Here is a 23177-nt window from a genome sequence, read left to right as displayed (position 1 = left end):
CTCCGCCGCAGCCGGAGCGCCCCCCCACTCCAGACCGCAGTCGGCCGGCATAAAAGCAGTGATAATTTAGTTTTTACTGAATAAAATATGGGCAGGACTGACGCCTCAGTGTGTAGCTGTCCATACCTCAACGTTACAAAAGCACAACCACTGTCCACACCCCAACCACACCTCACCTCACAGTAAATGATCATTTCCATTTTAAGCATTTCCAAATAATCATTTTCCATACTGCCAGTATAAATATACACAGTATACTGCATCACTACAATATACATGTTTTACACACTCCTTTTGTTGTTGACATTTACAGGCTGTGTGCAAAAGGCCACACTCTTCAAATTCATGCCAACTAATATTTTTACGTCCAGTAGGTGTCCTACTAGAGCAAATGAAGCTTCAAGAAGCTTTGCGCTGGGATGAACCAATTGGATGAAAAGCTTCAGTGCTTCATGAAGCTTCATCTGCCCATCACTAATGTATGCATGAGCTTTGAAGTTGAAACATTTTGGGGGACGTTATTCTCTTACTTGTTAAACACATGCTCCCATCCACTCTCTTGGTCCAGAAGCTCCATAATCCAAGTGTCCCAACTCAGGTCTGATGGCATATTTTCAGTGGTGTTTTTAACCTCTTGGGAACTTTCACTACATTCCTTACTTGATGCAGAAAGAAGAAACGAGTCAGCGATGCATAGCAAGCACAACAAGACACCAAACAAATATTCTCTCTCTGGAGAACAGCATTTGACCACCAATGCTTATTTTGACCCGCAATTTGCCAAAGTATTAAAAGCACTTACCTGGGGTTGTCTGTAATTACACCCTGGGGACATTCTGGTTGTCCTGCTCGGGGGTAGATGACCTGCACTGGATCCTCCGAACTTCCTGTTAGCTTATAGTGCATTAGCTAACAGGCATATTAGCTAATATTGACTGAAGCTCAAACAGGCTAAAAACAACATAAATAAAACCCTCAAGGATTTATTGTGGTATAGCAGTTGAGGTGGTTAAGTTATCTGTGCCTTGATATCTCTCTTAGGCTGAAAACACGAAGGGTCCGACCCCCAATTCCTTTACTCATTGCTGTTAAAGTTAAGCTAACATAGCCTGTTTTGGGTCTCCAAGTTAGAAAACATTACACCGATTAAAGTAAGACTCATGAGTTGAATTGTAGTTACGTTACAGCTTGATCCCCAGTTTTGGCACACAGTTGAGCATATTATTTAAAATCAAATTAAACAATATTAAAGTCAGTTTATGGTAAGGTAAATAATATTTTACATTTTTCTTCAGTCAGCTATGTTGTGTGAACAGGGTCTGCAGAACATCTAGCCTATTTTGACAGCTCATTGACTTTAACAGCACTAATCTTATTCCCTCCGGGGGGGTTTCAGCACCAGGTCTTTTTTTTCTTATTGTAATGCAGTGTTAACTCTGTGTTGTGGTGTCTCTTCTGATGTAATGTGTACACGCGGGTGGATGACCATGGAAAAGTCCGAACAAAAGGAGGATGAGGCTCATTATCAGCGTAGTTATGAACCCTGTAAACTACTAAACATTTTCAAAACTGAAATATGAGACTGAAACAAGCAAACTGTCACTGCACTAACTAAAACTGAGCTGGATTAAAAACAAAAAGTGAAATGACTTAGAATTAATTAGAAAATACTTGAGTACAATAACAGTATTATTGTCTCTGCTTTGGTCTCTTGACCACTAGATGGCAGCAAATGCATAGATTTTAGCAACGATTTTTTTTTTTTTATCATAGCTGGGCATCCCTATTTCCTTTAAAACATTTCAAATCCATATTCATATGCTTTCACCCAATTTTAGGGCAGAATATATTACAGCTGTTTTTTTTTTATTTTTTCTTTAATATTTACATGGGGGGGGATTTGAGTTTTGAAACTGGTGAAATCTCCACACAAATAATTTAGTTTTTGGCTATTTCCTGTTACTGTGGCTCCTGTGTAAATTCAAGTAAGTTCAAGTGATGTTCTTGTGTATGAATTTGTAATGCACTCACACACACACATACTCTGCTGGTGGGCTGAGCATCACTGCTCAGTATGTGGGTGGTCTTGCCAGGTGGAGGAGAGAGCGATTAACACCAGGCCTGCCCAAAGGGAAAAGAAGGAGCGAGGGAGAGAAAATAAGAGACGTAAGACGAGATAGACATCTGTCTGCCAGATGTGCTGGGAATAAAGAAGTTAGTTTATGAAATAGACAGAAGGGAATGAAAAGGATTTTGGTCATGGCACTCACTGACAACTGTGTTGGCTGTGACTGAAATAATACTTATTCTGTCTGTGATTCATGTTCAGTTGCTCTTTCTAAATTTCCTGTGTGTGTGTGTTTGGTCTTTCTTGTCTGTCATCTTGTTATATTCATAACACAAAGACAGCCACATACTCACTAACACTTGCTCTCTTTCCATCTCTTCTGCTGTTCCTGCAGACTGCAATTAGAGCCTACAGTATAAACCAGTGATGACCACCTGTCAAAACATGTCCAGTAAATGTGTGTCTGTTAGGAAGGTGTTGAGGGGAGGGAATGAAACAGGTTTTACATACAGAGGAACAAAATACTGGTTCCAAGTATAAAGTCATTTCTTTGCATTGTTTAATAGCCACTAAAAATACTCTAAAATTTTTATTGTTGAGAACTTACACTACATGGATAAAAGTAATGGGCCACACTTCTCAATCTTTGAATTCAGGTGTTTTTAGTCTGCTTTTACAAACATTAGTGAAAGACTAAAGAGCTCACTGAATTGGACTGCGTTGCTGTTATAGGATGTCGCTACAGGAATCCCTCTGGCATTAATATCAGTATAAGAAGGTGAGCGTGTGTCAGAAGCCTCTACTCGCTTTCCCCCAAATCTCCTGATAGTTGAAAAAACGTTAAATGTATTTGACACATTTGACAAAAAAAAAAAAAAAAAAAGGGGAAACAGCTGTGGACTCTATAGGTGTTACATTTTCTTTAATCTGTTGTTTTCAGGGTAATGAAAACGTACTCAAAAGAAAGTTTCATTTGCACAACTTTTAAAAAATTTCATTTCATTTATTGAAACTAATGAACTCGTTTCAAATCAAATACTCTTTTTTTCCCCTTGAATTTGAAGCCCAACTTTGAAACAAACATGTCATACTTTCCTTCCCTGATTTGCAGTGTTTGGTTTCTTTATTTGGTGATCTTATAATGCATTACATGATATTTGCAAATTCTTCCTTTGAGGTTCAGCTTTTGGTTGAGCGTCTTTTATTTTCTCCCCCCCCCTCCCGCAGGTCCTGAGGAGTCAGTGTTTCTTTCCCGTGCAGCATGTGTGAGTATGTGTCTGTGTGTGGTTTACAGCTGTTTACATAGCTCACAGTGGGTGAGCTCTGTTCAACAAGACCAACCTCTGAGATTCAGGCATTTCGAAGGCCTATAAACTCTGGATGAAAGCTGAAGCCAAATTAATAAAGTTATAACAGGATAAAGATGTGGCTAGTTACACAACGTGACATTAAAACTGCCCTCTTAAATGACCGACCACTCCTGGTCATAAAACGCAGCATGAAGAAGAATACACTGTGTTTGTATACACCCTGTTCGCATTAAATCTTGTGCATGCGGAGCCTTTTCTTGGTTTGTCTTCATCCCCGCTGGATCATTTGTCCCTCATAATGAGACAATAAGTAAGTGTGGAAAGGCAAAATCAAACAAAGCTTTTACTTCATGTTGACTCCATGTGAACAACAATGGCGAGGTGTGTTACCTGGAACCGTTAAAATGCATTTTCACTGATGCTCTAGTTATTGGGTGCTATGGGTTTTATCCCACCTGGCTCTGCAGTACTTGTTGTTCTTTCTGACTTGTTAAACTCAGCCTTCGCACACAAGTTGGAAACCAATAAATGCTGGAAAATAAAGTGAATGAATTCTTTTAAAGATCTAATCCTCTGTCATGCAAATATTTAAAATCTGAATATAGAGCATGATGAAGTATGTGTGTGGCCAAAGTTAGTGCATGTGTGGCATATCGGTATGCATCACTCATATTTTGGACGAGGAAGCAAACAGCTTCAATAGTATCCTCTCTGTCCAGCAGGGCAAACTCAGGAGAATATCTAGAGCAGAAAAACGTGAAGGCGAGGCTGCTCTACACAAAGAGCTGAAGCAAAAGTGTATAACTTATAAATGAGCATACTTCTCAGGATGACGTGGCAAACACAGCAGCTGCAGTATTTGCCCACTTGGGGGCGGCATATTGAAATGTTTTCACCTTTCATGAACACATTGTCACAAATAGTTACCCACTTGCACAACCTGCAGATACGCCTAGCACTTTTAAGGAGACAATGATTCAAACCTCGTCTCACATGCAGTTTTTTTCTTTATCCCTGAAAATGAAACGTCTCTGGTGGCTTAAAAAGAAATCACAAGAGCTGACGCAATGAATGAACACAGTATGGTGAGCAATTAAAACAATAAGCACTTTTGTTTGTCTGCCTTTAGCAGATGCTTGCTGTGCAATGCCGCAACAATTTGTTCTGGAGCCTCGTGTTTTTGCATGTTGCTTTGTTTTTCGAGCCAGAATTGGGATAAGAAAGCAGCAGAGCTGGGGAGCTTCTTGATTTAGTTTTACAACATGTCTTTTTAATTTACTGTGATATTACGTGAGATATGGTAAAAACAAAGCAAGAAACAGACTTTAAAAAAGATGTATTTGTGAGAAAAATAAGAAAAAAAACTGAGCAAAATGAAACCAACCCCTGGTCATTGTGCATCAAGCCTTAATGCACAAATGCGTATAAAGCCTCAAGTGGCCATGAAAGAAACTGCAGCTTTTCGCACACATGCCTTTCATAAAAGTATCCATGAATACTTTGCTCAATAATAAAGTGAAACAAAATGTAAATGTGGCCAGAAATCTTTGCCAGTTTGCTCAAATTTGTGTCACATGCGTGTGAACATGAGATCAGTTTATCTGAGATTTATCTTGCTCAGTTTCCTGCTGTAAGTAAAGCAAACAACATTTTTGAGCACACACGAGGCCGCTCAAACATGTCTGCAGTTTTTCAGTGACAGCTGTTTGATGCTGCCACCATTCATAATCTGTGCGAGACCCACAAATCACTTCTTGCAAACATGTTTACGACATCTTACCCACCACATCCCGGCTCGTTCACTGCTGTGCACACATGAAAAAGTATAACAACACTTGTTTCTTGCACGCAGCTTTAGCTTGTGTATTTTATTTATGCGTTAATTATTGTGTCCTGCGTTGTGCCATTTTGTTGTTTTTGCCTGAAGTTGACCTTCTGATTGCTTTTGAATCTTTTTCTATCATTCATTTTGCTTTCATGATTTCAGAAACATTTTATTGCAGCATAATGGATCAGAAAGGATGTTTCCTCTTTGCTGCATTAACTGAGGTCCATACATCAGATTCAAAGCATATCTTTGTGAATGGAGCCGTCGCACAGCGCGCTCACACTCATACACCGTCGGCGGTCCCCTGACATGAAACAAACTCCCTCACATCGTTATCCACCTCCCATTCATCCATCCTCACTCAAAGACCAGAAAAGGATTTATTTGTGCGATCAGAAGTCTGCTGCAAAATCTGGCAACCATATGCTCGGACATATAAGTCTTTTATGTCTTTCAACTTGGTCTTTTTATTCACACATGTGCATGATTCTGCCCTTGTTTCATATTCTCATTGTTTTGAAGTGAATCTCAGCATTGTGTGGTTGATGACTTTGTGCCACTCGGCGATCCTTTCTGCTCTGTGTCTAAATGTTCGAGGGGGATTATGGTTCAAAGGGGCTGAGCTGAGCTTGTACAGATGACTCTGGCCTGCAGTTTCCCTCATGTCTACAAGTTGTCAGTAACACAGGGATGTATTACAGATTAGTTCCACAGCTCTGCTCGTCGGCTCTTCTGGCATTAATCTTATGTCGGCCTTAAGTGGATCACTAATTGCTTTAAAGAGTTCGGAAAACAGAGTCCTCTGAAACATGGGATTCAGACTCACAATAGGCACGCATGCCTCTACTAATATTGCTTTTTTTCTGGGTGTATTAGGCTATGCTACAAATGAATGAACTGGACATCTTTTAGAAAATATTAGACTTAATGTATGATTTTGAGAACGCATTAAATATCAAGCATTCAGTTTTTCCTGTCTGTAAACACAAACTGGACAAACTGGATTTTTCATGACATTAAACAGGAGCTGCAGTGTATCAGTATTGGAAAATAAAACATCATAGATCACAATAGGACTAAAAGCATCTGCTTTTAAAAGCAGCACTGACCCTTCAGGTTGTGGACACACCCAGATGTGTGAGACAGCCAGGTTAAATCTCAGAAGCAAGCCTTCCCAGCAGAACATTACGAGATGATTGTTGTCGTTTGCTTCACCTGCCAGTGGGTTTAACTGTGTGGCTGATGGATGTAATGCTGAGGTTGTTCACAGACTGTATATAAAGGATTGATGTGAGTCTGAACTACCTTTCACCTGCATTTTTTGGAAGTCCAGAAAATGTTCCTTGTCTGAAAATGTTCCTTGTCTGCTTTGATCAACAATGTAGGCACACACGGGTCCCCACTGGAGTCTAATAAGAGGATAACGCTTTAGCATATGCCTTAGGGTTGAAACTAGAGTATCTTGTGGTTGCAGCGTGCATGGTGCTCAATCACATCCAGCCCTCACTCATTGCATCAAATTTTAAATCACCAGCTTAATGAGAAATAAAATGCTCAGGTTCACAACAGGACTTCACTAATTATGTCCTTGATTGATCAGTGTTGCTACTCTGGGTGACTCTTGCCATACTGCTCACCTTAACAGCGAGGCTATCTACTGCAGCTCCTGATGCTCTTTGTGCATCACCTCCATGCCATCACCCACACAGGCTCTGTCCACAGTGCATTCCTTGGAGGGGCTGCGTTAAATCATTCTTCACTTCCTTCACTTCTTTTATGTTTGCTTGTGGACAAATCAGAGCCTATATGTTGTACATTCACAAAGAAATCTATTCCATATGAAATGACTGATTGAATAATACCAGTGGTGACTGTTTTTTTTTGGGGGGGGGGGGGGGGGGGGGGGGGGGGAGTAGTATGGTAATAAAGATTTAATTTGATGCAAGAGCCTTTGATCCATCATAAACAACTTGGAGCTCCAACATGATGCTCACAGACAAAATGAGCAAACAAGGCAGCCAATTCCAAATGAAGAGGTTTAAAAGCTTACGTAGGAAGGAGGGAATAGCTGAAGAGAGCTGAGTCAACCAGGGTGGTCCTCTGCTGCATACTCAGATGAGAGGCTTGTCAACACAGCGTCAGACACCATTCACTCTAAACTCTCCCAAATGCTGCATCAGTTTGTTGATTTACTTGAAATAATAAGTTAAAATAAGTGAACTGCTGGGATCTCACTCAAATCATTAAACTAAAGTTTAATAGAGAGAAGGTCATTTAAAGCAGTCTTCCAAGAACGCATTGCTTAACTGTTCAGAGATTTTTATAGTTGGAACAAACACAGGAAAGAGTAAACTTGGGGTGTGACATAAAGTCATGTCGGAGTCACAAAAAGCAGTGATCAGAATCATTTGGAGATCCAGTTGTCATCTATATAAGTTCCCCCAGTTTTGCAAGCTGTTCATTCTCGTTTACGTGCCCCACCCTCCCTCCCTTATTTTCAATTCTTTAACTTCTTCATTTCTACTTAGTCCATGGCGATCTGCCAGGCCCGGGAGCCGTTGCCAGTCCCCTTCGAGGCCTTCCCCAAACCGCAGCTCAATTCATGTCCAAGCATTCACCTTTACCTACCTACTAAAACGCTGTCAAACCTAAAATGAGGACGTGGGCCCAACTAGTGAAATAAAGGTTATTGTATCTCATTTATAGTTTTAAAGTGTTACTGGGAGCATGGTAGGATGTCTTTGCAGAGAGTCTGGTAGAGAAGCAGCTGCCACTTAAAGTTATATTTTTACATTAATTGAAGAACTGAAGTTTATTATCAGTGTGAACAGATTTAGCTCTCACACTGAGAAAATTAACTAAGAAAATATTTACACAACTGATTACATCAGTTATGCTGGATTTGAAGTTTACGCTCTACGAGCCACTAAAAAAATCCAGTAAATTCACGTTTAAGTCAAAGAAAACCAAACAAAAGCCTGCAAGAGACTTTTTAATTGAATTCACACCATGCAAAAAAACCCCAAAGCAAACAAACCTAACTTGGGTGCTTTAAGGAGATGCAGTTATGTTGCGTTGTATTTTTTTTTTTTGACTTAACATAAATTTTGACAGTGTGAAGCATGAGGGAGGGATGGCAGAGTTCACTTTCTTTTTTTATCCCTTCCTTGTTATTTCCCTTTTCAGAAAAGGGAAGCAAAACTTGGCCTGATCAGAATCAGAATCAGAATCAGAAAGGGTTTATTGCCAGATGTTGAGGAGGTTTACAACATTAGGAAATTGCTGCGGTGCTTCAGTGCAACATACTGTCATAAAAATATAAAAATAAGAATAAGAATTAAAAGTGCTAAGTGGATAGATATATACATGATATATACATGAGTGCAGGTGGTGATCAGTGCCAAACATGGAATGATGCAGTGAACACAGCGAAGGGTCATGTGTTAGTGGTGGGAACAGTCAAATGGTTATTGTTCATGTGTCCGACAGCAGAGGGGAAGAAACTGTTCTTATGGCGAGAGGTTCTGGTGCGAATGGACCGGAGCTGTGGATCCACAGGACTGTGGATGGCTGTGAGATAGACAAAGGTCAAACCAGATGCCAGGGAGTTCTTCAACTACACTTACGTTCATAAAGCAGATAAATATACGTGTATGTAAATATACCACAAGTGGGGACTTAAAAAAGGCAGATTTAAAAAAGGTTCAATTATAATAATTATTATTAATAACAATTAACAATCAATAATTGTTTATGAGCCCTGGAGGTAGGAACGGAAACGGAGCAGCGTGGAGAAAGGCAATGTGCAGAGGAGAGAAAAGCTGTGAATGTGGACATTTTATGGGCTTCAGGGCAGCACAGAGTTGTGCAGCTGGTACAGATTTGTCTTTCAGGTATTACAAACTACCACAACTTCTTGTTAGTCTTTTTCATGTCACAATCTAGCTAGGATTGAGTTAATGACAGTTATTCATTGTCCTACATCAGTTTGTAGTCTGGACCACAAAACTCCAGCGTGAACAGCAGGATGGATTTTCTCCTTCTTTAAACACTTAGGTGGCCGGTTATTCGATTTAATCGATTTAACCTTGCAGGGGTAGTCAACTAATTTTTACAAGGGGTTACATTTGATGGTGGGACTGTTGAGGAAGGCTCTATTAATACGTTTATAAAGATATACAACTGATATTTAGCAGAACTGAATTCCACTTCCACAAGAGTCCCACTTTCTCACATTGTAAAAATATGCAGTGTTCAGGGTATAATATAAACAGGTTCCATAGGCAAGCTTAATTTTTAGCATTATTAAAAACATATTTATACATTTAAATGTATTTAATTTATTTAGGAAACCCAGGGCTGAATCCATCGCTGAGCCAGGCCATGGGCTCCAAATAGAGGACACCAGATTGATAGCTTCACTTTATGCTTACGATGACGATAACGATTGTTGGCACGCACTGGTGGAAAGCTTGCAGAAACAGGTCCAGAGCAGGAGGTCAGAGAAGTGTGTTTTCCTTTCCAGCTCAAAATGAAACTGGAAATAAAAAGTGATCCACACATAAACAAGTGGCTGCATAAACAAGTCAAAGTGATATCTAGTTATCTGTCTGAACAATCCAAAATCATGGACCAAACCCTGGACCCAGTGGGTAGACTAGGTTTATATTGATGATGGTTGGTTTGCATGTTCATTGTGTGGGAAGCAAACTGAAATTAAACAGATAACCTGTGATGTTTTTAGCTGCAGTGAAGTCAGGAAGGCTACTGGAGAGTTAACATCCAGTGATTTGGAAACCATAACAGTGTAGGCCCAGCATTAATATTTTGTTCACAGCTTTCAGTGTGTGTTTCTCCAGAACACAGCTGTAGTGTACACAATAATTAAAGAGGAGTTTCATTGTTACTACTTAGGAAGGTACAGCACAAAGTCAATAAAAGTGTGTGTCTTCCCTGAGAAGGGAAGCTGGAGACTTTGGTGAAGGCTAATAAAAATACAAGTAACACATCTGACTTTCACTGTATATTTATTATTAATAAGGGACTTGTAAGTGTGAGCCTTTCTCCTCAGAAAGAAAAGGTTACCCTCAAAACTAATGATAAATTATTACTGTGTAATACACACTCTCCAAACTGTGCCCATTTTTTCCTTGCTTGAACACATCAGTACTGAGTTGAAGGGGAGGTAAAAGGGAAGGGGGGGGGGGGGAAGGAAAGAAAGAAGAAGAAGGGAGTATATAGACGACTTTAAGGGGTGGGCAAACATCGTGGAGACCCGTTGATTGCTTGAGGTGGGTTACCTTAATTCATCGAAAAGTGATGTGTTACAAAAGTTCATGGTGGAGGGTGAACGCAACAGTTTGGAGGTGGTGGGATAATGAGCGAAGAACAGATGTTTGTAAATAAACGGAATATGTTCGATTTTTGTAGTTTTCTTCCCGTTCTGCATATCAAATGCGTCACACCATCATATGATATTTGCACATAAGGTATGTTTTCTTCAAGGAGTGAATAACTAGATTAAAACTTTTGTTTAAATTGAGCATCCATGTTTAATACTCACTGAAAACAGGAGAAACTGTAAAGTATTTTTTAAAGTGTTAATCCTACAAGCTTCTCATTTTTCTTATTCATTTTTCATGCAACAAGCAAATAAAGATTTTTACATACAAAGCAACACTTACTGCTTTAAGTCGTGCACATATACATATGAATCTATTCATCTACACACCTGAATAAAAATTATTCTTTTTATATTTTTCTTTTCTTTTCTTCAGTTTATTTCTTGGTGATGTCCTTATAGCTAAAGACAACAGAGGCTATCTGCTCATGTATTTCCTGCTGCCCACACTCAAACAGACATGCAAACCAGCCAGCACCAATGTAAGCCAGGTCTGAGTAACCACTGGGTCCCTTATTAATGATGTAGGGTTCGCTCCATGCCTTTGGATCACGTGGGGATTTGTTCAGATACACACCTAACTCAACCCTGTCTGTCAGACTGGTTGGGTGTGTGAACAGCAGCCACTTTTCAAGGTTGTGGCTTGGTTCACTTTTTGTGTTTGCACTTTCTTGTTGAGCTGGGAAGGAGATCACGCTTCCCTGACAGCCTGAACCTGTTTCCACAAGCTTGTTTCCAGGTTGGAGATTGTTGAACTTAACTTCATTATCATCACTGACTGCTTCCACTTGATAGCCACCCACATTACGGGCGTTGCAGTAGATGTGGTCTTCGGAAAGTTCAGCCATTTCACACTCAACTGATACCGTATTAAACAGTTCACCAAATTTCCAGTTTTCACCATGACTATCACTATACAGTGAGAGTGCATATGGTTTACTATTTGGTTTGATCCCAGTATAAGCATAAACTGGGATAATCAGTCTACCACTCTCTGTTTGAATCCCATGGCCTGGCCCAACAGCAAATGTGGCCCAGTTTTGTATTTCACTCAGTTCGTTCGTCAAATCGATCACATCGCTCCAGGTTTCTCCGAGATCCTCACTTGTGATGTAGCACAGATGGGTCCTGTTGTCATAGTTTTTTCTATTTGGTCATGCTCAGTGATACCGTCTTTAACACAGATGAAAAACAGGAAACGTTTGTTGTTGACTTTGTCATACACCGGGCAGGGGTTCATTGGACGGTATCCATCAATAAGTGCCTTTTCCAGCTGTTTGAGCTTTGACCACTAAAAGAGAGATTGTTCAGGAGTAAATAAAGCAGAACAGTTCAGAACAGGAGCGTAACTAACAAGTAATTTAGAACTGAAATGGCTGATTATCACTATTACCTCAACCATCGTCTTCTCAGAGGATCCCTCCTTGACCTTTCCTGTTCTCATAACCAGCTTTTCCGCACTTTCATCCTTTGAAGTCTTCCTCTGCTCTGCAAAGGCAAATAAAGTTTTACTTTCTTCCTTATACAGAAGAGCAGGGATCCTGTAAACATGTCGAGCAGCTTCATCAGATTTAAAGACAGGTTGTTTCTGCAGCTGAGCTGTTGTTGAATGTCCACAGCCCATGTTTGCTGTACTTGTGTATAAAATGAATATTAAATTATAAAGAAGCCTTGCTGGGTTTATCTCTGCGGTCCTAGAATTTGATGTTGCTTTGACTTTTATAGGCTGGCTGTTAGAGAGTGTGGATGAGGGAGGGATCTTTGTTTTTATCACAGACCGATGGTCATTTCTGAGGAAATGATTCACATTTCCCTGAGCTCCACCCCTCATTCCCTTAACAAAATAAATAGGCAAAACCCGTCTTTCATCATGCATGTCAGGAAAACAACCAGAATGAAAACCTTTAATAGCTGTTATGTCTGAATTATATTATTTTGTACATACAGCGGTATAAAAAACAATGTTTACCCCCTTCCTGATTTCCATATTTGTCACACTTAAATGTTTCTGATCAAACAAATTTAAATATTAAAAAAAGATAACACAAATATAGATAAAATGTATTCTCTGGATGAATGTATTTATTATAAAGGGAAAAGAAATTCAAACTACATGGCTGTGTGTAAAAAAAGTGATTGCCCTCTAAACCTGGGCCACCCTTAGCAGCAACAACTGCAATCAAACTTTATTGATAATTAACAATGAGTCTTTCACAGTGCTGAGGAGGATTTTTTGGCCCACTCATCTTTGCATAATTGTTGCAATTCAGCCACATTGAAGGTTTTCAACCATGAACCACCTTTTTAAGGTCATTCCACAGCATGTTAATCAGATTCAGACCAGGACATTGATGAGGCTGCTCCAGTCCTCACTTTCGTACTCTTAAGCCATTATGAGGTGGAATTACTGATGTGCATGATGATGAGATAGCCTTTATTTGTCAGTTGCAGGTCTTTTACCCACAACCGAGATGACAGACCTTGCCGACCGTACATACAATACACAAACATCACATTGGGGAGACAGGTCAGGCTAGGTAGCGAGGAAAAAAAACATCGAAATGTGCAACACAAAAGGATAATACAGGAATGCACAGGTATCAACACACCATAACACAATAAACACAGACAAGCAACATGGGAAAGTGTTCCAGTGTGTACATCTGATCTGGGACTGCTGCAATCTTTCGACTGCGCCTCCAGCTGACCCGATGTCCACATCATGGGGGAGGTAAGCGTTGGAGGTGGCGTTGGATAGGGAGGGTGATGCGTCAGTGAGTGCTTATCAGTATCAGTATATGTATGTGTGTGCGTGTCCATAGTTCAGCTGAGACAGTGTCCTTCGCCCCGCCAGGCTAAGTAAACAGTCTTCCAGCCAATCCAGGTGGCCTTGCATGGAATGGGAAGGAAGAAATTCAAATTCAAATTCAAATTCAAATTCAAATTCAAATTTTATTTGTCATGTACACAGTCATACACAGTACGATATGCAGTGAAATGCTTAGACAACTGCTCGTGACCTAAAGAAAAAAAAGGAAAAGGCTATGAATAAGATAGGAAATAAATATGAAAAATTAAAAAGGGTAAATTTAACTAGGAAGGAATAAAATATAAAAAATTAAGGTTAAAAATGAAATAACTGTACAACACAAATTAGAATGAAGGGTAAATTTAACTGGGAAAGAATAAGATAAAATATATAAATTAAAGTTGAAAATAAAATAACTGTACAACAAAATACACAATACACAGTATAGAACTATATAAGAATGTATGAAGAAATATATACACACACACACACACACACACACACACACACACACACACACACATACGAGCAGCTGTACAAGTATTAACTGGAAATGAAGAATATAGTAACCAGTGTTGTGCAATCCACATTATGTCTTGTGCAGTGCAAATATGCTTAAAGTGATTTAAGTGATGAAGTGAAAACAATGTCCAGAATGTCCAGTGTGTGTGTGTGGTAGGACTCGACTTAAGCGGTCAAAGAAGTGCAGGAGACTGATGCTGTCCAGTGTAGCAAGTGATTTATTCACCATTCTGTGGCCCAACAATATTTACAAAGAAACAAATAAGAAACTCAACTCTATAATTAACTCAGTTCAAATAAACATAACTGAACTTAAATCAACGGAAATTAAGGTCAAACTGCACACAGCTACACTGACCTGAACCTTTCTCTCTCGAAACACCTGAGTTCGTCTGCTTAAATAGTCCACTTAATCAAACAATTTCTCCTCTGGACTATTCCATTCAGTAGGTAGGTAAGATGAACATGATCATATTCAATCCTCTACTACTCCTCTTGACTGGCAACATGAACTCTGTGGTGTAATCAATACATATCACAACAGTAAATCTATTTCTTTATAAACCCTCTAAAATCAACTTTATTAAATTATAAGAATTCTTCCCCTTCCTCACTTGGTCTCTTCCTGTGACCTCAGATGAACCCAGAAGGTATAAAGCAGGAAGTAAAACTACATTTCCTCCTTTTGCTTCTGCAAGACAGGTAGGTAAGGTAAGTTCTAAACAATACCAATTAACAGTTGAAATAAATAACATGTTAACTTAAACTTGTAGGAATTGATTTAAACCAAGATGTTATATTATATAATCTGTAAAAGTGCAGAACATAAACAAACCCGGGATAGTAGATGTTTGCCTATTGCAGATTACATGTGAAATATGGTTAAATCAAAACAAGAATGTTAACTAAGAATGTAGACAAATGGTCTTCTCACCCACTTTGTCACAGTGTGTAAGAACTATATGTGTGGGTCAGTACTGTGTGGTGGTGTGATTGAGAGACCGTATCGCCTGCGGGAAGAAGCTCCTCCTCAGTCTCTCTGTGTTGGTCTTCAGGGAGCGGAATCGCTTTCCTGACCTCAACAGAGAGAACAGTCCGTTGTTGGGATGGCTGAGGTCCTTCACGATCTTCCTGGCCTTGGTCCAGCACCGCCTGCTGTAGATTGAGTGCAGGTCAGGGAGCTCGGAGCGGATGGTGCGCTCAGCTGACCGCACAACCCTCTGTAGAGCTCGTCTGTCCTGCAGGGTGCTGTTCCCGAACCAGGTTAAGATGTTTCCCGTCAGGATGCTCTCTATGGTGCACGAGTAAAAGTTCCTGAGCACCTTGGAGGACAGTTGGAAGTCTCTCAAGCATCTGAGGTGGTAGAGACGCTGACGGGCCTTTTTCACCACGGTGTTGATGTGACAGGACCATGACAGGTCCTGTGTGATGTGAACTCCGAGGTATTTGAAGCTGTCCACTCTCTCCACTGGGCACTCGTTGATGACAGGGGTCTGGTAGTTCCTCTCCTGCTTAGTGCTGAAGTCCACTATCAGCTCCTTTGTCTTACTGACGTTTAGAAGGAGGTTGTTCCTCTGGCACCAGTTCTCTAGATTCCTAATCTCCTTCAGGTAGGCCGTCTCGTTGTTATCAGAGATCAGGCCCACCACGACGGTGTCGTCAGCAAACTTGATGATGGTGGTGGAGCTGGTAGTGGCCACACAGTCATATGTGTACAAAGAGTACAGCAGGGGGCTCAGAACACACCCCTGGGGGGCTCCAGTGCTGAGAGTGGTGGAGGCTGAGACATGTCCGCCCATCCTTACTGCCTGTGGTCTGCCAGTTAGGAAGTTGGAGATCCACTGACACATAGATGAGCTGAGTCCCAGATGCTCCAGCTTGGTGGTGAGTGTGGAGGGAATTATGGTATTAAATGCAGAGCTGTAGTCTATGAAGAGCATTTTAACATAATTCCAGCTTCTAGTGTCCAAGTGAGTAAGTGATGTGTGGAGGAGATGAGAGATGGCATCGTCTGTGGAATGATTTGGACGGTAAGCGAACTGTGGGTCCAGTGTGTCTGGTAGTGAAGAAATGATGAAGTCTCTGACCAGGCGTTCAAAGCACTTCATCACTACTGAGGTGAGGGCTACAGGGCGATAGTCATTGAGAGAAGCAGGGTGGGGTTTCTTCGGGACAGGAACAATGATGGACTCTTTAAAGCATGTGGGGATGACCGACTGAGATAAAGCGATGTTGAATATCTCAGTGAATACAGGAGCTAGCTGGTATGCGCAGTCTCTGAGGATACGACCTGGGATGCCGTCTGCTCCTGCTGCTTTCCTGGTGTTCACTCTCTTGAAGGCTCTCCTTACTTCATGCTCGGAGATGACGAGCACGTTTCCGGTGCTGGCAGTATCTTCCTGTCTGCAGCCGTTAGCGCCGCTAGCACTAGCATCGTTGGAGTCCTTAGCTGCAGCCTCAAAGCGAGCATAGAAAGTGTTCAGCTCGTCTGCCAGAGTCACGGCCGCGTTCGTCATACCGGTTGTTGGTGCTTTATAGTCCGTTATTGTCCTTAGTCCCCGCCACAGGCTCCTAGAGTCACTCTGTTGGAGTTGTGACTCTAGTTTCCTCCCGTAGCGCTGCTTCGCCTCTTTCACCGCCCTCCGCACGTTATATGACACGGCTTTGTACGGGTCCATGTCCCCCGTCGTGAGTCCCGTGTTGTAGGCAGCGGTGCGGGATCTCAGAGCGTCGCGGATGGTTTTATCCACCCACGGCTTCTGGTTGGGAAACGTTGTGATAGTCTTTGTCTCCACGGTATCATCCGCTAGTTTCCCGATGAATCCCACAACCGCTTCCGTAAACACGTTGACATTATCATCGGAGCTGTTTCTGAACATGTCCCAGTCTGCGTCATCGAGTGTGTCCTGTAACGCGGCCACCGATTGATCCGTCCAGCGCGCGACCTTCCTCTGAACCGGAACTTCCTGTTTCAGCCTTTGTTTGTATTTTGGCATGAGGAAGATGGCGGCGTGATCGGATTTGCCAAACGGAGGGCGAGATTGTGCCTTGTAGCCGTCCTTGACCGTAGTGTAGCAGTGGTCCAGTGTCCTTTCACCTCTGGTGGGGCAGGTGATGTGTTGATAAAAGTTCGGCGCTGCGCGTTTGAGGTTGGCACTATTAAAGTCCCCCGTCACAATAAGCGCAGCGTCCCGGTGTTGTGTCTGGTGCTGTGTGAGTGCCTCATGCAGCTCGCATAAGGCGGTGACCGTGTTCGCTTGTGGTGGAATGTAAACGGCACTTACAATGACCGATGTAAATTCCCGAGGTAGATAAAAAGGACGACACATGATGGGCAGTAGTTCCAGATTTGGTGTGCAGGAGCGTGTGAGAGGAACAACGTTCGCACTGTTGCACCAATTGTTGTTCACCATTAAACACACGCCGCCTCCCCTTGACTTCCCCGAGTCCCGTGTCCTGTCCATGCGGTGAACCGAGAAGAACTCGGCCGGCTGGATGGCGTGGTCCAGCACCGCTGGGTTCAGCCATGTCTTGGTGAAGCAGAGGAGATTGCAGTCCCGAATGTCTCTCTGGAACTTTATCCTGGCCCTGAGGTCATCAAGCTTGTTCTCCAGTGATTGGACGTTGGCGAGCAGGATGCTAGGCAGAGGTGTGCGGTGTGCACGAGCTCTCAGCCTGTTCCTGACGCCGGCTCGCTTCCCTCTAGGCCGCCGCCGCTTCCCTTTGTTCTCCCTCAAGATCTCACTTGGCCAGCTCGGATCCGGAGTTAAAAACTTCGACAGACTTCGACAGACTCAACACAGTCGTTATCAGGGAGTTTTTGTTCGGCTCCAGCCTTGAGCCCACAGCTGGCGCCGAAGGGGTAGCCAGATTATGATGGTAATTTTTCTTTTGCAAACAACTAATGAGAATTTCAAGCTGTTTTTAACACTTTGACACTGGTCTCTCAATCTCCCGTTAATAGCTGCGAGTTTCTCCGTGATGTTATTAGCCGTCGATTCTGTGGTCTTGTCACTCTTTTTGCTCACATAGCAGATTCTGAGACCTCACGACCGCAGCCAACTGATCCGAGATGTAGCTTCCGCCCAGAGATGTTGTTCTCAGTTGATTCTTTCCTGATGTAATCCAACATACATACGCTCAAAGGTGTTATTCTGAGCATTCACTGCAGTCGTAAGCGCCTCCAAGCTCTTAACCATGCTGCCTTCAGTGAGCCCTTTCTGAGAAGTCGCACCTGTCGTTCCAATCCCAGCGGGCAGCCTTGTGGGGGTTTGAACAGCCGGTTCCGCTCTCTTAATTCTCCGATAAGCCAGGGCCAAGCCAGCTCCGATCAGCAAGAACCCTGTTATCATGGTTCCGAATAGGTAGATATCTTCAGCGTCCTCGATCGACAGTCCCGCCAGGCACTGTCCACTCATACAACGTGATCATTGTCCTGCTGCAAAACAAAAGTGCGCTTCAGCTTGAGGTAACAAACAGACGGCTGGATATTCTCCTTCAGGAAAGGAGAATTCATGGTTCCATGCCATTTTTTTCCCACTTTATCTTATGGTAGAGTCATGAACACTGACCTTAACTGAGGTAATGGAGGCCTACTGTTCTTTGGTTGTTGTTCTGGGGTCTTTTGAGATCTCTTGGATGAGTGGTCTCTGAGCTCTTGAGGTAATTTTGGTTGGCCGGCCACTCCTGGGAAGGTTCATGACTGTTCCATGTTTTTGCAATTTGTGGCTAATGGCTCTCACTTTGGTTTGCTGGAGTCCCAGCAGCTTTAGAAAAGGCCTTATAACCTTTTCCAGACTGGTAGATCTCAATTAGTTTGTTTCTCATTTGCTCCTGAATTTCCTTGGACCACGACATGTCTGGTTTTTGAGGATGAAGGTCATGATTTAGGAAGTAGAAAACATCATAACACAAACACAAAACATTTAAAAGTAATCCTGATATTATATGGTTTTTGAAGTCTTGATGAATAGAAAAGAGAAATCAAGCATAGAAGATTTAATAGAAGGTCAAAATGATGGTCAGACTTCAGACTGAGCTGGAATCCAACGAGAAGAGACCACTAAGTGCACTAACTCAGAAAAGTCCTCAGTTACTTAAGTTATGATACCAAAGCAGTAAATATTTAAATACTAAAGCAGTACCTCTTCAGTGTCTTTTACCCCAAAAATAAATAAATCACCTATAAAATATAATACCAATAGAATAAATAAATCAATTAGAGCTGTGCACACTTTACATTTAAGGGAGCTTGAAGATGGAGTCTCTTTCCTTTTCAGGGATTCTGCAGATGTGTTCTGGAGAAAGAGGCATTTAAAGTTGTTTTTCATGGATGTGATCCTGTATTCTCACAATGGGTAACTGGGCGGGATTAATGACAGTGAGAGCTAGAGGATGCGACTCTTGGCTGGTCTTCAGGTTTCATTGGAAGCCAAACATCATTGTTCATTTCTGATAAAGTCATTTCCTTCTCAGTTAGCTGACTAAACTTCTTATGTCTGCCTTTAGACAGTCATAAGAGAAGCACTGAAGATTTGAGCCAATGGAGTCCTCCCCCTCAAAAAATTAACCAGTCTCTTCTGTATTTCCTGCACCAGTGGATGTGGAGACTCAACAACCAGAAAATGATGCCAGAGCATCGAGGTAACCAGATTATTCTCAACCAGGTATCTCCTTCTATAGCAGAGCTGTGGCTGGATTCATGTCCATCAAGACAGTCAGGCACTAATTCTCTCCACTACACCTTCCCAGTTTTTCAACTGGAAATCATCATTGCCAAGCATCTGTGTGGTTCTCAGTCATCCAGGTCATGTTAATCTAAGAAAAGCGACTGAACTTCTTTAAGTTTCTTGAAGACTTCTTCAAGAAACTTAAAGAAGTTCAGTCACCTTTTCTTTCTATGCTCCTTCCATTCCCTCTCTGCTCCACTGCAGCCCAGCTGGAAGCATTGGCTGCTGTTTGCTTCTCCACTCTCCCCAAAAGCAACGCTTCACTGTTTTGCCAGTTAGATCTTGCAGATAATGCACACTCGTACAGCTTTTGCTGTAACATATGCACATCATTCTGACTAGCAATAAACACAGTTAGATCATCAGCATAGGAAAACTGGCACACTGATATGTTGGCATCTGTAGCAAAGTTTAACCCTGTAAGACCCTGCCTAAGTTGGCTCAAGAGAAGCTAAACAGCAAAAGCATACAACATCCCAGATAATTGATAACCTTGCCTAATTTCTCTTCACAAAAGGATTGGTCTACTGAGTCCCCCTTTGATCTTCAACAAAACAGCAGCATTCCAATACAGTAGCTTCACCCCTGAAAGAAAATTTTCTCCAAACCTAAAAGCTTCAAGTGTCCTAAACAAATATAAGCGATCCACCCTGGCAAAAGCTTTTTCTTTATCTAGGTAGGGGAGAGGCCAGCTAGGGCAGAGATTTAATTGGGCAGTCTTGCTGTGTCCATGTAATCACAAGAATCAATAAGGTGAAAGCTGATAGCAATTCTTATTATTATCATTATTATTATTATAGTCTTTATTTCACAAAAAACACTGAGGTGACTGTTGTTGTTCTGACAAACATAATACTCCTCTGAGGTCTTTAACCAATGAAAACATTTATTATGGATCATTACAAGGCAGATTTATTAAACTTATTTAAACATTTTATCAGTGACTGAGCAGTTTAATTAATGACTTATTACAACAACAACAAAAACAACAAGTGATTCAGCTGAAACCATCAAACTTTAAACATGCTGTTGAGAAATCTTTATTAATTTCTGTTGCTGGGAATAGAAAAAAAGAAGAGTGGATATTACAGAAATATCTTTTGTTTTCTACATTAACATTGCATTCATACACAACCATTATTACAAGACTAACATGACTTTAAGAGAGAAACAAAGCACTTAATGTTTATGAAGATATGCATCAAGACGTTTATGAAGATAATCACTGAATATTTAATTACAGTCTTATATTAAGATTCACTAATAAATAAACAAATAATAATAAATAACAGATCCTACTATAATAGTTTATTTCTAATTTGAACATACAAACCAATAGATGGCATACAAAACACTTTTTTTCTTTTTTCAGTTATTTGACATCTTTTCAATGTCTTCCGGGACGTCCTTGTAGTGAAAGACAACAGAGGATATCTGCTCATGTATTTCCTGCTGCCCACACTCAAACAGACATGCAAAGCAGCCATCATTAATGTAAGCCAGGTCTGAGTGACCACTGGGTCCATTATTAATGATCCAGGGTTTGCTCCATGCTTTTATGTGAGGTGGATATTTGTTCAGATACACTCCTAACTCAACCCTGTCTGTCAGACTGGTTGGGTGCGTGAACAGCAGCCACTTTTCAAGGTTGTGGCTTGGTTCACTTTTTGTGTTTGCACTTTCTTGTTGAGCTGGGAAGGAGATCACGCTTCCCTGACAGCCTGAATCTGTTTCCACAAGCTTGTTTCCAGGTTGAGGAATGGTAAAGCTATGTCCATTATCATCACTGACTGCTTCCACTCGATAGCCATTTTCATTACAGGCTTTGCAGTAGATGTGGTCTTTGGAAAGTTCAGCCATTTCACACTCAACTGATACCGTATTAAACAGTTCCCCAAATTTCCAGTTATCACCATGATTATCACTATACAGTGAGAGTGCATACGATTTACAATGGGAACTGAACAAAACATGCAACTGGTTTACAACAGCAACGCGAGAGGGAAGCACTACTGCGACAAGTTTAAGCATAAACTGGGATAATCAGTCGACCACTCTCTGCTGGAATCCCATGGCCTGGCCCAACAGCAAATGTGGACCAGTTTTTTATTTCACTCAGTTCGTTCGTCAAATCGATCACATCGTTCCAGGTTTCTCCGAGATCCTCACTTGTGATGTAGCAGAGATGGGTCCTGTTGTCATAGCATTTTCTTTGGTACATTTCAGTGATATTGTGTTCAACACAGGAAAAGTTTCTTGTTGGCCTTGTCATACACCGGGCAGGGGTTCATTGGACGGTGTCCTTTAATAAGTGCCTTTTCCACCAGTTTGAGCTCTGACCACTAAAAAAGATAAGTAAATAAGTTCATAAGTAAAAATAATTAAATGTTCATAAGTAAATAAAGCAGAACAGTTCAAAACAGGACTGTAATTAACAAGTAATTTAGAACTGAAATGGGTGATTATCACTATTACCTCAACCATCATCTTCGATGATTCCTCCTTTATCTTTACTGTTCTCATAACCAGCTTTTTCCCGCTGACATCATCTGGAGTCCTCCTCTGCTCTGAGAGATTACATATGGATCAGAGACCTTTCATATGAAAACACTAAACACAGCACAAGCTTCAGAAAGACACTCACTGAAACAATCAATCTACTGCTATGATGGTCTGAGTGAGCTGCCCGTAGGTTTCCAGTGTTCCCATGTTCTCATTCGCATCCACCCCGTCCTCCTCATCTCACCTGAACAGCTCACCTGAACCTGATCCCTGGCAATCAGTGAGACAGTATTTAAGATGGTAAATCTCTTCTCTGTCAGTTTATCAGCTAAGTCAAGTTGGTAACAGGCCTTCATGAGCTGTTTGCAGTCATGCTATGTCAAAACACCTCACCAAGAATCCCTTCCTTGCATTTTTCAAGTTCACGTTTGCCTTATAAATAAAGCTTGTGTTAAATCTACCAGTTGTCTCTGTGTCTGGTCTGCGCTTGGGTACACACTCACATACTGGCCACCGGGCTCCTTTGACAACTGCACTGTTTTTCAGGACTATGAGCATAACTGCACAGGTATTGCTGTTGGTTGGACAAATAATAGTTGCTTTGGAATTATCTACTGATCATTCTCCCCTTAAATGGGTCCTAATTCCCAATTCCCCTTTTAATATAAATATTTTTGTACTAGCATTCCAGTACACAGTTTTACAGAGTTACTTGTTTGTGGTTAATACTCAAACTGATATTGAAGCAAAAAGCACCAATGATCGAGGCTTTGCATGTTTGAATTTGTGCAAAAGGTGAACTTTGCCTTTCAGGCATGTTATTATGAACGCATGGATATCTGGATGTTTATTGAAAGCTGCACAAAGAAGTAAATATATAATTTCCTATGCATCTATGGAACTGGAGAAAACTCACTGATTATAAGTCTTAATGTTACAGAACATGTAGTGATGATGATGGATGAGGATGTTTGTCATGTCAGTTGATTGTGCTGTAACCAAACTCAG

General features: G+C 41.3%; 2 protein-coding genes and 1 long non-coding RNA gene across 3 annotated transcripts in view; 1 reads left to right on the top strand and 2 right to left on the bottom strand.

The window, feature by feature from the left end:
- Positions 1-1454: 1454 nt before the first annotated feature.
- Positions 1455-18235, top strand: LOC120729115. The gene is made up of 3 exons (XR_005694848.1): positions 1455-1465; positions 6353-6356; positions 18017-18235. It is a non-coding gene; the product is annotated as an uncharacterized LOC120729115 (long non-coding RNA).
- On the bottom strand, positions 10979-12468 carry LOC120729114 (sialidase-2-like). The gene is given in 3 exon segments (XM_040024568.1): positions 10979-11749; positions 11752-11898; positions 12001-12468. Coding segments are annotated over 3 exon segments (1350 nt in total). The 5' UTR covers positions 12439-12468; the 3' UTR covers positions 10979-10984.
- Positions 18236-21000: 2765 nt separating the features above from the next.
- The window catches only part of zglp1 (zinc finger GATA like protein 1), a 13981-nt gene continuing 11804 nt past the window's right edge, over positions 21001-23177 (bottom strand). The window contains 5 exon segments of the mRNA XM_040024790.1: positions 21001-21620; positions 21622-21910; positions 21912-22009; positions 22143-22234; positions 22427-22439. Of these exon segments, the coding sequence (XP_039880724.1) occupies positions 21036-21620; positions 21622-21910; positions 21912-22009; positions 22143-22234; positions 22427-22439 (1077 nt within the window). The 3' untranslated portion in view covers positions 21001-21035.

Source organism: Simochromis diagramma, unplaced genomic scaffold (genome assembly GCF_900408965.1).
Source record: "Simochromis diagramma unplaced genomic scaffold, fSimDia1.1 OVJJ01000302.1, whole genome shotgun sequence".
Lineage (NCBI taxonomy): Eukaryota > Metazoa > Chordata > Actinopteri > Cichliformes > Cichlidae > Simochromis > Simochromis diagramma.
This window is presented reverse-complemented; position numbering and strand designations above follow the sequence as displayed.